A 13691-nucleotide genomic window follows, 5' to 3' on the forward strand; every position below is an offset into this window, starting at 1 on the left:
CTCCCAAGCTAGTCTGGTCACACTGGCAAAAAAGAATGTGATGCTGGGGGCTTTTCCCCATGGTGAAGGTTGCAGCACAAGGCAGTGGTATGACTCCCATGTAGGATCCCAAATTCTCCTTTGACATCCAGCTTTAGCAGCATGCTCTGCACTTTTTGCTGGGTCAGTATCTCCAGCCAGAGAGGAGAAAGGCAGCATAGTACATCTCTGGGAGCAGAACTGGAGCAGAGCAGCCCCTGCAGGTCGCAGCGTAAGGAGGTGGATGCACAGCGAGGCAGGGCTGAGCGCTGTGCAACAGTGTACAACAACAGCCTAGATATTGCAAACCTGTAGCAACAGCAGCACTTGAGAAGCACTTCTATGATGTACTTAGAACTGAAACACTATAATGTTATCAATATATCACTGATTGCTGGTTTAGATAAAGATTTAATGAACTATCATTACAACGTTATCTAAATTTCTAACATATTTAGAAGGGCTAATGTGGACTAGACAATCTGTATTTTAACACGTCCTCTTGTCAAATTACAGTCTAGACTTCTCCTGTATGTACCATGCCTACCCTAGATCTTCCTTTTTAGAATGCAGTGGCTAATGTGGCTTTCACTTTAATTGTACTTTAGGCCTAGGATTAATGTAGGTATTTTTAAAACCTAAGTATCCAAAAAGAAACCCAAATGACTACGTTCTATAAAACAGGTTCTAAAATAAGGACAAAGCCAAGTACTACTGGTTTTGGATACTAATACTAGAAAACCCAACATTTCAAAATTTGGAGAAACTGACTCAGACAATGTGAAATAAGTAGAACAGAAATCTGCTAAGTGTTCTAGAAACTCATTTCAGATTATCATGATCCTACTGCCAAACTACTTGCATGAAGCATCATTGTTTACACAGGCAAGTTTATTTAAGGGAAGAAAATATTACATGAAGACAGGTAAGACAGAATAGAGTAAGAACAAATGTGCAACTAGGACACTGTCATATTTAGTGAAAGGTTTGGATGAAGCAGGTAGCAGACAATTTGTATGGACAAGAGACCTGTATCTCTAATTATCACAATATTAAACCAATCCAAGCACTGAAAATTGTACTGAACTGAAGACGCACTTTGGAACCTAAAAAACAAAACTGAAGCATCCTGATAGATTGGCAAAAAGTGGAAACGTGCTATTACTCCTACAAGGATTGCTTCAATGTAAAGCTTTATTTTATCTTACCTCGTCATAAAAAGCTATCCGAAGCAGAAGTTGCTGAAGTCAAATAAATGCTAAAAATATAAACGCAAGGAAAAAGCTCTTCTTCTTATAGAATGTCATGCAATGCTATGAGTCAATTTACCACAGTGAGTTAGGTATATATTTTAAGCAGATTTAGTTATCGAGAAGTATTTCCATCAGTCTGTGCAATATCCATCCTGCTTTCAACAAGCTGTTCTATAAACTCCCCGTGCACGGACTGACTCTTAATACACCTCAAAACTGTGATTTGATTGAATTTTCAGCTTACACTGAAAACATAACTAATGCCATCAGAGAAAGACAAATGATAATTATATAATGAATAGTACAATTATACCTTTTCCTAAAAATTTACCTAAGCAAAATGTCAAGGAGGGCATCTTAACAAAACTCTTTCCCAAATGGAAATACAATATATGGAAAGCCACCACCAGGGATGAAGTAGGTACACTCTGTAAGCAATAAGATTCTGTCATCCAATCACTGAGGCTAGGCTATGGACAAATCTTAACCTTTCACTAGGTGACAGTACTTGAAAGGAAAATAGAAGATAAAACATCAATTTACATTCAAGGATTGAATGTCATGATGGTGACATTGATTCCATAAGTTCTGTCACCATGCACATCCTAGATCCCATCCCCTTCTTCTCGTACAGTCCCACAGACCAAGACACTAGTCAGGCTAAGATGGTAAGAACTTGTTAGCGTGTGATTTTTCAGCAGTAAAATTGTAAATGTATTGTATTTGTTATTTGTAGATTAACCAAGAACACTTTTAGAGGATCTGGCTGATAAATTGGCACGATATAAAAAAACCCACGGTATATAAATATAACAATTCAACAAATTATTTGCCTGATTTTGTACTGCACATCAGTCTGTACTAAACCTACAGGATCTCTTCACTGTAATGCTATATAAACAGCAATGCTGTGTATAAAGAAGTGGTTGTTTATTTAATCACTTGGCAGAATGGAGGAGAAATAGGAGAGGAAATAAATGTACTCTTCACAGGCAATAGCTATCCTTTTTGGCAACATACACAGGACTATTATTTGCTATATTAACAGCAAAAATCTCCCAGAAAATCCAATAAACATTAAAGCTAGAGGAAATCTAGGCAGCATCCAGGTAACCTCTGAATTAACCTTGTGCTATAAATTAAGGCATGCAAAATGGTTCTGAAGTTCCTTTTTCTTGGAAGCCTAGCTACCTGACTGTAGAAAAAGCAATATTTGAGACCTCAGTCTTAACTGACACCATGCGATTAGATTGACTGTCCCACCACTGGCTATTTTGAGGCTCATTTATTTTTTATTTGGCCATTTAAAAAAAAAAAAAGTGTATCAGGGGAAAAAAGGACTTTTGACTGATTCATACAGGAAAATTCTTCAAGTCTAAGGTTTCAGAAAATGGGGGGGAACCTATTCCCCCCATTTTGCTATTAGTTTTATTTCCTCAATTTTACTACCATTTTCCACCGCTGTTAGCCCTTAGCAACATCTCTACAATAGCCTCCATTTTCATAGATCAAGAATGAAAAGGGACTTCATGATAGTTTAACCTGACATTGAATTCCTTCATCAGTTCTTGTGGTAAGCTTTACTTTACGGCATAATTATACCCAAATAAATAGCTTTCAAAGTTATCCTCCGTCCAAAAGTTTGCCTATAAATTTCAAATAACATTACTGTGTTTTAGTAATAATGACACACAGACACATGAATATCAAAATTCCACCTTCATTCACCTGCACCAAAACAAAAATCCCACTAAATCAGAGTACCTATTCACAGCTTAGGATAAATTTGCAAGTAAAGTTATTACACTTAAGAGGTTTTTGAAAAATTGTTTTCATTGTATTTATTTAAATACTTTAAATTTTGAAATATTACTTTTTTTTTTTTTTTTTTTTTACCCATATACTTAAGGTTTTAATAGTAATATGAAACAACAGTTTTATATTATGGCTCCAACAAAGATTAAAATCTCCTTCTTTTGTTCTTTGTCAACATATGGATTATGTAAGCTCTACTCAAATAGTTTAGCTATTATATATACAAAGGAAAGGCTTACCATGTAAAAGTAGGATAGACAGCAGCAGATTGTCCAAAAGACCGATCCAGTTTTCACAGACTTCACCTTTAAAAATAAACAAGTATTTAAGAATGACAAAAAACCCTGGAAAATATTCCATCATTTCATTCCAAAACAACTATCAAGAGAACTTCTTTATCACATATCAAGTTATATTGTATGCTTCTGAACTGATGCCCATAAAACCAAACCACAAGTACAAGTAATTTACACACAAAACAGCTTATACCTATCTCTCTAGTTAAACCAGAGGCAGGATGCAATCCAACTTTCTGCTTCGTGATCTGAGGCAGAAAGGTAGTTGCAATGCCTCTGTGCTACGTTCTCTGAGACATTAGACCACTTAGTAACTGTTAAGTGTAGACCATCCATAGTTTACTTTGGCTGGCATGAGACCCAACTCTACGATTATAGACATAAGGCCTATTCTGTAATTTTAATTTAAGGTTAATGAGAACATCTAGATACTACTAAAGGTTTAGCAGGAACATTAACTGGCCCAGGATTGTGATTTTGTACAAAACAGATGGTGGTGGTTGTGGTGTGAGAAAATAGGAATGAAAACCTGACATTAACTAAAGCTAGAAAGTTATCTATGAAGTGTATTTGATTCACACACAATTCTATAAGAGTTCATGCAAACATTACTGCACTATGTAGTTTAGTTAAATATGAATTCCATAAGAATAGGTAACTGCTATCCTGTCCCAGTTGTTATAAAGTAACAACATAGGTTGATTCTATTATTGTTATCCAATACAGTGTGCCTTTACAGCTGGTCCAGAATTAAAAATCCTGCATTTAGGCAACACCAGTCAGTCATGAGAAACTTGAATTCCCTTCCATTATACTCCTACCAACAATATCCCATCTGAAATATTCTAAAGTTAAACACTTGTGAACATGCATCTGGTTATGAAAAGTAGAACTCTTGACAAAATCATGGGAAAAGTTGTAATGACACTCAAATGAAAAGTATATGCATTCAAGGAATGCACAAGGGACAGTACCATAGAGTATCTATGTTGAATTAACAATATTATTATGTTATTTCTCATATTTCCAAAATAGATGCAATAGTCCAGAAAAACTCCAGCTTGCTTAAACTCCTTTATACAAAACTGCATTACAGATGTAATTCTATAGATGAAGGAGTGAGAGACAAGCTGTACTAGCAAATAGGCTAATTAGAAGACATTGGACTATCATTTTTTTTTTAAGCATGCAAGCAATATTAATATCTTTCTCTGGACAGATTTGTGTATTTAATTTGGATGCCTAAGTCAAAGCCCAGACCCTCCACACAGTCAAAAGCTTCTCCAGATGACAATTCAAAGCACTTCATATTCGGAGTCTACTGCTTTTCACCAGCTAAATAAGGAAGCTAAAATTTGATGCTCACATAATATTACTACCTTCAAAGTGAGACACAGAAACAACCCTTCCATTTACTTCAAATTTACAGACATCATTATTCTTATAGTCATCATTATTCTTATTACTACTACTACAGGATACACATACTTCAGTTGAACAGCACTTTTACATGGCAAAATAAAGAGCATGATTATGGAGTGGTTCAGATCATGTGACTTCTCAGTACTTGCCTGATCACGAGCCAGGGGGAAGAGGGATGAGAGGAAGGAAAAGAATTCAACAGATTCTAAGAAAAATCAGTCATTTGGTTGGAGGAGGGACCAAAAATCCTTTCCAAAGCAAAAGACTCAGCAATTACTTACCCATAAATAGTATGTGAACTGCAGTGCAAAAATAGCTATGCCTTCATTGTCGAATGATCCTGCTACTGATCGGGATATGTAACCTGGAACTATGGCAATAAAACAGGCAGCTAAAAGCCCTGCTCCCTGGTTCCACAGTTCTCTGGTGAGCAGGAAAGTAGAAATAGCTGTAAGGCCGCTAAAAACTGGTGCTAGGAACACACATACATCTCTTATATGGACTGTCACGTTAAGCATATTTAAAATCCAATGTATAAGGCCTGCTGTCACCATCAGTCCTGGATATACCTAAAACGAGGGAAAAAAACAAAACAGAACACTAGGTTATTGCAGAAAACTATCACGGTAGGCTTACTTAAATATAATTCAAAATGAAATAGTAATTTCTTAAGCTGATATAAGCAGCAAACAGGTAAAACTAATGGAATTATTTTAATGCTACTTTAATCACGTTTTGACAACAGCGCTAAATACCAAAGATTCTTTAAATTTTATCCAAATGCTAACAATTACATATAATCCATTCTGCAAATGAATAAGCAGCATACAGATAATATCCTATCTTGCCTGACATTTATCACATAATGAGAAGAATTTGTTGTTAAGGTATGGGAGCAGAAGCAAATGTTTGCAAGAGAATTTCAAGCCAGCTAACAGCTTTAAGAAAAAAAACTAACCCTCCAAATCCTAAGACAACAAGAAACCCAACCACATTTCCCAGCTCTATCCATTTTCCTTCAAAGTATACCATGCCACCCTTTTACCTCTTGTTACCCATGGAGAAATAAAATAGGCATCAACAAGATTTTTTTTTATCTGAAAAGCTGATGGACAGTCACTTGAGTATTACATATTTGCAGGACATCTGTAGACATCTTTGGATAGGGAGGATTAAAATAAAGTCCTATAAAATTGAATTAAGATGTCCTCCAGGAAAGGTAGTATGGACTTACACAAATCTACTGAACCCACCAAAGAATACTAGAGAACTTTAAAATATTCTTAATAGGAATTCTAACCTCCCACATGTATCAACATGAGAAAAACCAGTATGTACTAGAAAAGTTAATATGCACTTCATCTGCCTTAGTTTCTTTCAAAAGCTGAGAAGGGTGTTGTACTGAATTAAATTAACAGATGACAGAATGTTCCCTTGCATATATCCTGGAGGGCTGGTTTTCAAGATAAACTATTAAAACAATATACCATGTGACTTGCAAAATAATGTATGCAAGCAACATTTCAATTCTATTTCCTAAGGGGTTTTACTACATGTAAGGTATGGAAAAAAAACATATATATGTTACAAAAGAAGAGTCTCAAGTATCTCTAAGATACTAAAACACATGGTGATCTAATTGCTACAAAAAACTTTGTAAATGCATTTAAGTGGCATGTACTATAATTTAAAAAGTTTTAACACACTTTCAGACATTAACACCTGGCTGTGTTACTTGGTGTTACTAAAGCTGTTCTACTGATGAACAATATTTATATTCTGATTTGATAATATTGTTTTATACACCTTTCCTGTCTTGTAGCTTGCATCCATACCTATCCTACCCACTCCCAATGGTTCATACAGGCACCTTGCTGATTTAATTTCAGAAGGTCTTTTCCCAGTGAAATCTTAAGAATTTCCATACACACATTAAGTCCACGCAGCATATACCACTAGATTAAAACTTGTGCTTCAAGAGATTTCTATAACTGTTTTTCAAAAAAAAGTTTTATTTCTCTTTTTCATTTCATACACTAGAATTACAGGAATCATGATACCCTCATTTATTACTATTAGAAGTTTATATGTAAGGAAGTAAACCCCAGTTCTGTATTTCTTGTCCACAGTATGCTGTTAGATAAAAACTAAAGCATGTTGAATTACTGTCTTAGTTTCTGCAGCTAAAAATCAAAACCATCTTGCTATTCCCTCTGCAGCAATTTGACAATTAAAAGCATATTTTATCACGGTTCTCCTTTTATCAATGTTGAATTTGTATTCAAAGTTCAAAAAAACTTACTGCAAAGTAAGTTTTTTATTACAATACTTACAGTTCCACCTACTATTCTTCCCAGTGGATACCATGCTCTTTCATCAAACCAATTTAAAAATTCATAAAACCCATGGGATGCAAGATGATGTGTTGATCTATAGTTAAACCTAGAACGAAAGAAGAAAAGAAGGGGGGAGGGGGAGATAAAAATCAAGAACCCAAGTTTTAGGCATAACTTAAGTAATCTGTTTTCCAAGACCTAGGAAGTAATTAAACTTTAGCATCTCATTTAGTATATAAGGACAATGGTCCTCTCTAAATCTATAGAGTTTGAAAGTAATTTACTAAGCTCTCAGTTACTAACCATTATATTTTCTTCATTTCTACAACCAATGTATATACACAGATGAAATGTTACATTTTTGCGGGTTTTTTTTGGTAAACACTGAAAAGTTCTCTATCATTCTGACAAACACGTGTCATATTCTGCATTCCCTTTTAAAGCTAGTTTTCACATATAGTCTATCAACCAACTATTTATCATATCCAGAATATCACTTAAGCAAAATTAAGACCATGGAAGAACCAATGCAAGACTCCCATTCTGAGACAGGATAGCTACCCAGTACATCTGCTTTATTTCATGTAACATTGAGGGGTGACATAACGTAATAACACGCAATGAAGGGAATCAATCTGTTCACACTGTCAAAATAATGGCCTTGACAAATTCCCTTCTTTCAATCATTAAGAATCTATACAATGTAGAATCCATGTAGATGAAGTTTCATCTTCAAACCTTGTACGTTCTCTGCTGCAGAAAATCTCTTGTAATACAAAAACCCTCCCATGCAAACCTTCAGTTCAGTCTTCCATGTTGCTCATATACCAGTAAAAAAAATTGATGGATTGCCATTGAGGCATTAAACTTCCACTTTTCTGGCACGTATTTCTTCCAAGTTCTCAAACCTCAGATAGCAAAACCTTCTGACTATTATTAAGTTCATTAATCCTTCAAATTAGGTATCAGACTGCTGTGAGAACTGCATGTTAACCCCAACTGCAACTCTTTCATCATCACTCAAAAGCCAGGCTAACAAGGCTACAGGTATTGATGCTGTAGAGTTTTGTAAAGGCAGTTTAGGCTACAAAAAGCCTGGGTGAACAGCACTTCTGAAACAAGCAGCATCCACAAAACCAACCCTCCTAATAGATATTCTAATTGGAATTTAGAAAACAACGTTAAATTCATTAATTAAACAAGTATTAAAGATTATATTAATTAGTTAAGCAGAAGTTCAGGGGACTAAATAGAATACTGTAACAGACAACAGGCTAGACAAGCCATGAAAGACTTTCAAAGACAGTATTCAAGACTAGAAAAGTGTGTGTGTGTTTTTAAATTTGTCTTTTTCATGAAGGTATCCATTTACCTCCATAACATGCATCACTTCTAACACAAATTTTAAGACTACATCAAATTCTTTTGTATATTTAGGATTCGCAAAATATCACAGGTTTACTTTGTACTAATTATTTTCAACAGAATAATGCTAATGTCATTCATGACTAAGACTCAAATTCCTACTTGTTTAATCAGTACGAGTCTAATACCTGAAGTAGAACCACATGGAGGTTATGAGCAAATTTCTTCATCTACACAGTGAAAGAACAAAAAGAATTGAAATTCAAGTCCAGATGTCAGCAAACTTGCGTGTTTCCACTGACTAAACTATCACAGCATCAGTCAAGTGACATTAACAATAAGTAAATAAAAAATAGAATGCAGTATTTTCAGGAACACTCGCTTACATGTTAAATAAACAGTTATATAGGATATATTAAGTGATAAAACTGTGGACTTTCAATAGTAATTAGTCATGTTTGTGTGAATTTTCTTATATAAACATCAGTCATTCTGACCTAGAAATCTTTGTATCAAAAAGCAATGTGACATTTGTTTCCCATAAGCCTGCAACTATTCCCACTTGACTAGATTTCTAAATATTAATTAATTCTCCGGTTCTGAACTGTCAGCTATAATGTGATTTATGAAAAGCTGTACCTGTAAAATTAGCTTCTTATCTTAGTATAGCAAGGTCTACTGTTAATTTGTTTAGTGCCAAGTGCCTGCAGCACGATACGAGACAAAGCAAGAGCTCTGTGTTGCACAGGTTGCATACAGTCGAGCCAGCTATGGACTGGATTTAAAACGCACTGAAAACCCAGTCAACGTTGTTATCCTAGAACTTTAAAAATGAAACAAGAAAAATATTTACTAACATGCATCACTTTCAAATTTTTAAATCATGATTCAAACTCACAGAGGGTATGGAAGTATGACTAATGTTTACTTTTAGAGTATTAAAAGCTTAGTTAAACAAAAGAAATGGGCAAGAAGAATGCATATTGACATTCTCCTCATGTTTTGAACTAGTAGAGCTTCATAACTGACTTCAGAAGGATGCGAACAACTGTCCTGTGCTTTGGCAGCATCCCATTAAGTCTTTAATAAGAATGAATTACTACCCAAAATTGAAATCTAGCATAACAGCATTCTACTTCTACCACTTAAGAGGTAAAAATTTAATCTTTGCTCCTAATATACTTTTTGAATAGATATAAATCTATTAACCCCTTCTTTTAAAAATCTATTGATTCTTTTGCCACAAATGAAGGCATGCAGAGGCAGCTGGGCATGTCTTGATAGCTGAAATTATTAGCAATACTATAGGTACATTAATTTTTCACTGTAAGACCTATAGGTGAGAACAAGAAATAACCTGGCCATAGAAACCTCAAAAAAAAAAGGGTTTTGAAGCTTAACTACAGCACCTCAGTTGACTAAAACAAAATAGCACTCGCTTCACCTCCCACTAGGTAACCTGCAAACAAAAATAAGTTAAAATGTAAATATAAACATATGCATACATGAAGAGAGGCTTAATGAGTAACACTACATATCAAAGCCAGCTTCAGGCATTGACAAAGGGGCAGCAATTGGCAGTAATGGGAAGTGCACCAGACAACAGTATGGTCTAGCACTCACAGGAGGCCAAGTGTTACGCTCTGATATAGCCTGCCCACTCCATAGGGACAAGCCCAAACCTTGTAAAACTGCTTCCCTTTTGGCCAAAACGGAGAGAGCCTCTAACAGTGAGTATTGCAAATCATAATCACACAACCTTCTTACTATCTTGGTTCTTTTCAAACTGTGTTTGAAACACAGTATGGTGGTATTGTATTTCTACAGTAGTAGTCACAGTATCTACAACTATGTATAGGTTTAAAAGTGCTGCCTTTGGCTATGCTTGCATCCTGCAGATTTAGGGGCTGCATCTCAAGGAGGAATCAGAACAGAGGCAAGAACAGCCAGTGCTGGGTAGGGGTTGCTTTTCTGGCTTAGGTGTCACTGCCTTCTCCAGTTCTTCCATCTCCAGCAGCAGCAGCAAGAATAGGTGATATTTAGAATTTTTATCCAATCTTCTTTCTGAGGGGCTAGACATTAGCCAAGGAGACAGAGGAACTGGAGTATGTTACTGGTTACAGTGACTAAAGAGGATGCAGTACTAAAAACAAGGACCAGACTGAAGGAAAGGATCCCTTTTCTCCCAACCTTGACCCTCACACCCATCTGATCTTGAGGTTTGGGAACTGTTCATCCATCTCCCAAGATTCCCTCTCATCCCTTGAAGGCAAGTAATTTTGAGACAGATCTGAGAAGAATAAAGAACAAAATTATGTGAAGTGCATGCCTAATTAAAAACTTAGCTTGAAAGACTGAGATGAATATTGAAGCTCTCAGTCCATTTTGTGAAAAAGATACACACTTGCTAACATTCAGCACAGAAAAGCTCTTAAGGACCTGACTAACACCAGTAAGTGTTGACTTTTCTTATTTTAGCTGACGTTTTAGGAGGAAAAGTGATGCTCTGCTGTTCTCCTTGCCTCTTTCTGTCAGGTCTGTAGTATGAACTGTCTCCTCCTCCAAGTTAAGCTTTAAAGGAATCATCAAACAATACTAAATCTTTGTACATTTCAGAACTCACCAGTTCCAACCACCAAATTAGGCTGGTATTGTAGATTGAGCCTTTTGGAGCATGCCCTAATGATCACGAGAGTGCTCTATGAACGGCACCATTAATTTTGTGGCACTACTGGAGATAAGTATATTATAGTTGGTTCAGTAGACAACTGAAGACTTAATAAAGATATGGTTCTCATTTTCACAGTATATTTCAATTTCAGCATAGAACAGAGCACAAGCAGCAACAGCAAAGTAACTGAGCAGAGGCATAATTTTTCTTTTAGTAGCTACATTAATTTGGAAAGCTTAACTAGGCAATTTGCAAAATAAAGCCTGTAAAGTTTTCATTTATGTTATGTACTATTAATACATAATCTTAACTATCTGCTCATACTTGGGTTTGATTTTTACTCTATCCTATTAACTGCTTTTTGATGATGCAAGGTAATGCTGTAAGATGAATAGTTAATGCTAGTCACAGTGATCACTCGCTCTATCCGGGAGCTATAGAATTCTACAGCACTTCACAGCAACAATTACTGCTATATTTATAAGAAGACACCTATGGCTTTGACATTCTAAGTTTAGTATATCCTTCCCCAAAGTACTATTTAAGATGAACATTCAAATAAAATTTAGCCTACTGAGAAAGCAAGAACATACAGGAAAAGAGCACATGTGCAGCAATGCAGTTACTTCATCCAGTTCTTAACAACATTTAAAGTAAATTACACTGACGGTGATGGAATTCATTTGACCCTTCCATTACAACAGAACAGAAGAGAAGAGTGTCGTTCCTGGTGGGAATGTTGACTGTCTAAAACCCTACCAATTTCATGCTATTATTGCCCCATCATCTACATTTTTTATCTGGCATTTTATAGCCATCTGAGAATACGTAATCTCCTTACTAGCAGAATCTGTTGAATATTTTCTAAGCCTGCAATTATAAAGGCTTCTGTGCTCCAAAAGTCTTCAGCTGCAGATGCACACAATTTTCACATCTGCAAACTCAGAAAAATGACATGATACAAACTAACTGCGAACATTACAAACTATCTGAGCAATTCTAGGAGTCCGTTTTTAATGCAAATGTAGATTACAGAATCAATTCTGCCATACAGCATCTAATTAGAGATGGCAAATCTAGATTCTTGAAAAAGATAGTTGCAGATTGACTCCATATCCGACATACTCTTTGCATCCAAAGGAAGAATTTATTCAGTGCAACACTTCTATGGAAAATCTAATGAGAAAGTTCAGTAACTTCCACTGAAATGAAGAAACATATATACAGTATTCCATATTAAATTTTAAACCACCTGCTTGCCTACATATTATACTAACAAGCACAGCATCCTGAAAATCTTATTCTGAGGTCTGTATCTACAAATAAGCAGCTACCACAATGAGCTTTGCATATACTTTTTAAAATGGAAGTACAGTACCCCATCAATCACATAATTAATTCAACTCACTACAGAAGTATTTCTCTTCATGAAAATGCTTACTTTTGTTGAGTTATAATCTCAGAAAGTAAGTATGGACATTTAAGCCAGTTTCAACTAATCAAGATTAGAATTTTGCACCAGCAATACCTGTAGGCAAAAATATTTATGACAGGTAAAGAGCCTTTCCTATTGCCCACAACCCAAACCCAAAGTATTAACAGACCTCACAGTAAGAATGGAGAAAACATAGTGAGCTCCACACATGTGAGAATCAGTGAGGCAGAGGGTGGTCCACTATTTACCTGAGCCAAAACTGACATACCTCTGTAAAATGGAAGAGCAACCAGGCAATTTTATGTCATAAAAATCTGATTTTCATTTCTTTTTAACTTACACTGATGTCAGCAGAATGGCTTTATGAGGTCTTAAATATAATACAAACATATATTGCATGAATTGTCCCCAGTTATAACATTTATTATAATCAAGTACTTATGTGTCCACAAATCTTTTTTTTCCTGAATTTCTCTAGATGCCCACCTACCACTGTTTTATGTGGAAAGATGTTATCACTTTGCACACTGAATTGGAGCTTCTGCCCCTCACTGGACAACAAAACCGCAAGAGTTATGAACACATTAACTATTCAGTCTTTCACTCGGGACATGGAACATGTTTGCACAGTTCTTATGGAAGATGATTGAAAGACAATTGTTAAACCCACAAGAAAGTAAAAATAAAAACTTTGCTGATGTAGAATTTAATACTGTCCTAATTCTGACTTTTTAGGGGGTTAAATATGTAATTTTTGATAGTTTAGTCTTCATTATTTTATCCAAAAATATATGGATATGTAAATACTCTTTGTATTCTGAGATAAGCCTCAACTAATATCAAGTATTTGGTAAAAGCTCCCAAGAGTGCCCTACACTTACAGAGACCTAGCTGATCTTTAGGGGTTTTGTTGCAAGTAGGTCTACTTGAAAAGATATACATGTCCTGCAAGATCACTGTTAACCAGAAGTCTAATATTTGATATGAGAACTGGCAGCAGCACTATCATTCTGAGCTTCCTCAGGTTCAAAACTGGTCACGATTCTGGTTTTGATTTCAGATTTTCCAGTTCTGAACAAA

At 35.5% G+C, this 13691-nt stretch overlaps 1 protein-coding gene across 2 annotated transcripts in view; it reads right to left on the reverse strand.

The window, feature by feature from the left end:
• Positions 1 to 13691, reverse strand: part of STT3B (STT3 oligosaccharyltransferase complex catalytic subunit B) — a 52828-nt gene that overhangs the window by 23240 nt on the left and 15897 nt on the right. For both annotated transcript variants that reach the window (XM_080338919.1, XM_080338918.1), the window contains exons 2-4: positions 7138 to 7246; positions 5086 to 5373; positions 3326 to 3391 (exon numbers count right to left, since the gene is read on the reverse strand). In XM_080338919.1, the coding sequence (XP_080195045.1) occupies positions 3326 to 3391; positions 5086 to 5373; positions 7138 to 7246 (463 nt within the window). The remainder of the gene's footprint in view (positions 1 to 3325; positions 3392 to 5085; positions 5374 to 7137; positions 7247 to 13691) is intronic.

Source organism: Nesoenas mayeri, assembly GCF_963082525.1.
Source record: "Nesoenas mayeri genome assembly, chromosome: 2".
NCBI lineage: Eukaryota > Metazoa > Chordata > Aves > Columbiformes > Columbidae > Nesoenas > Nesoenas mayeri.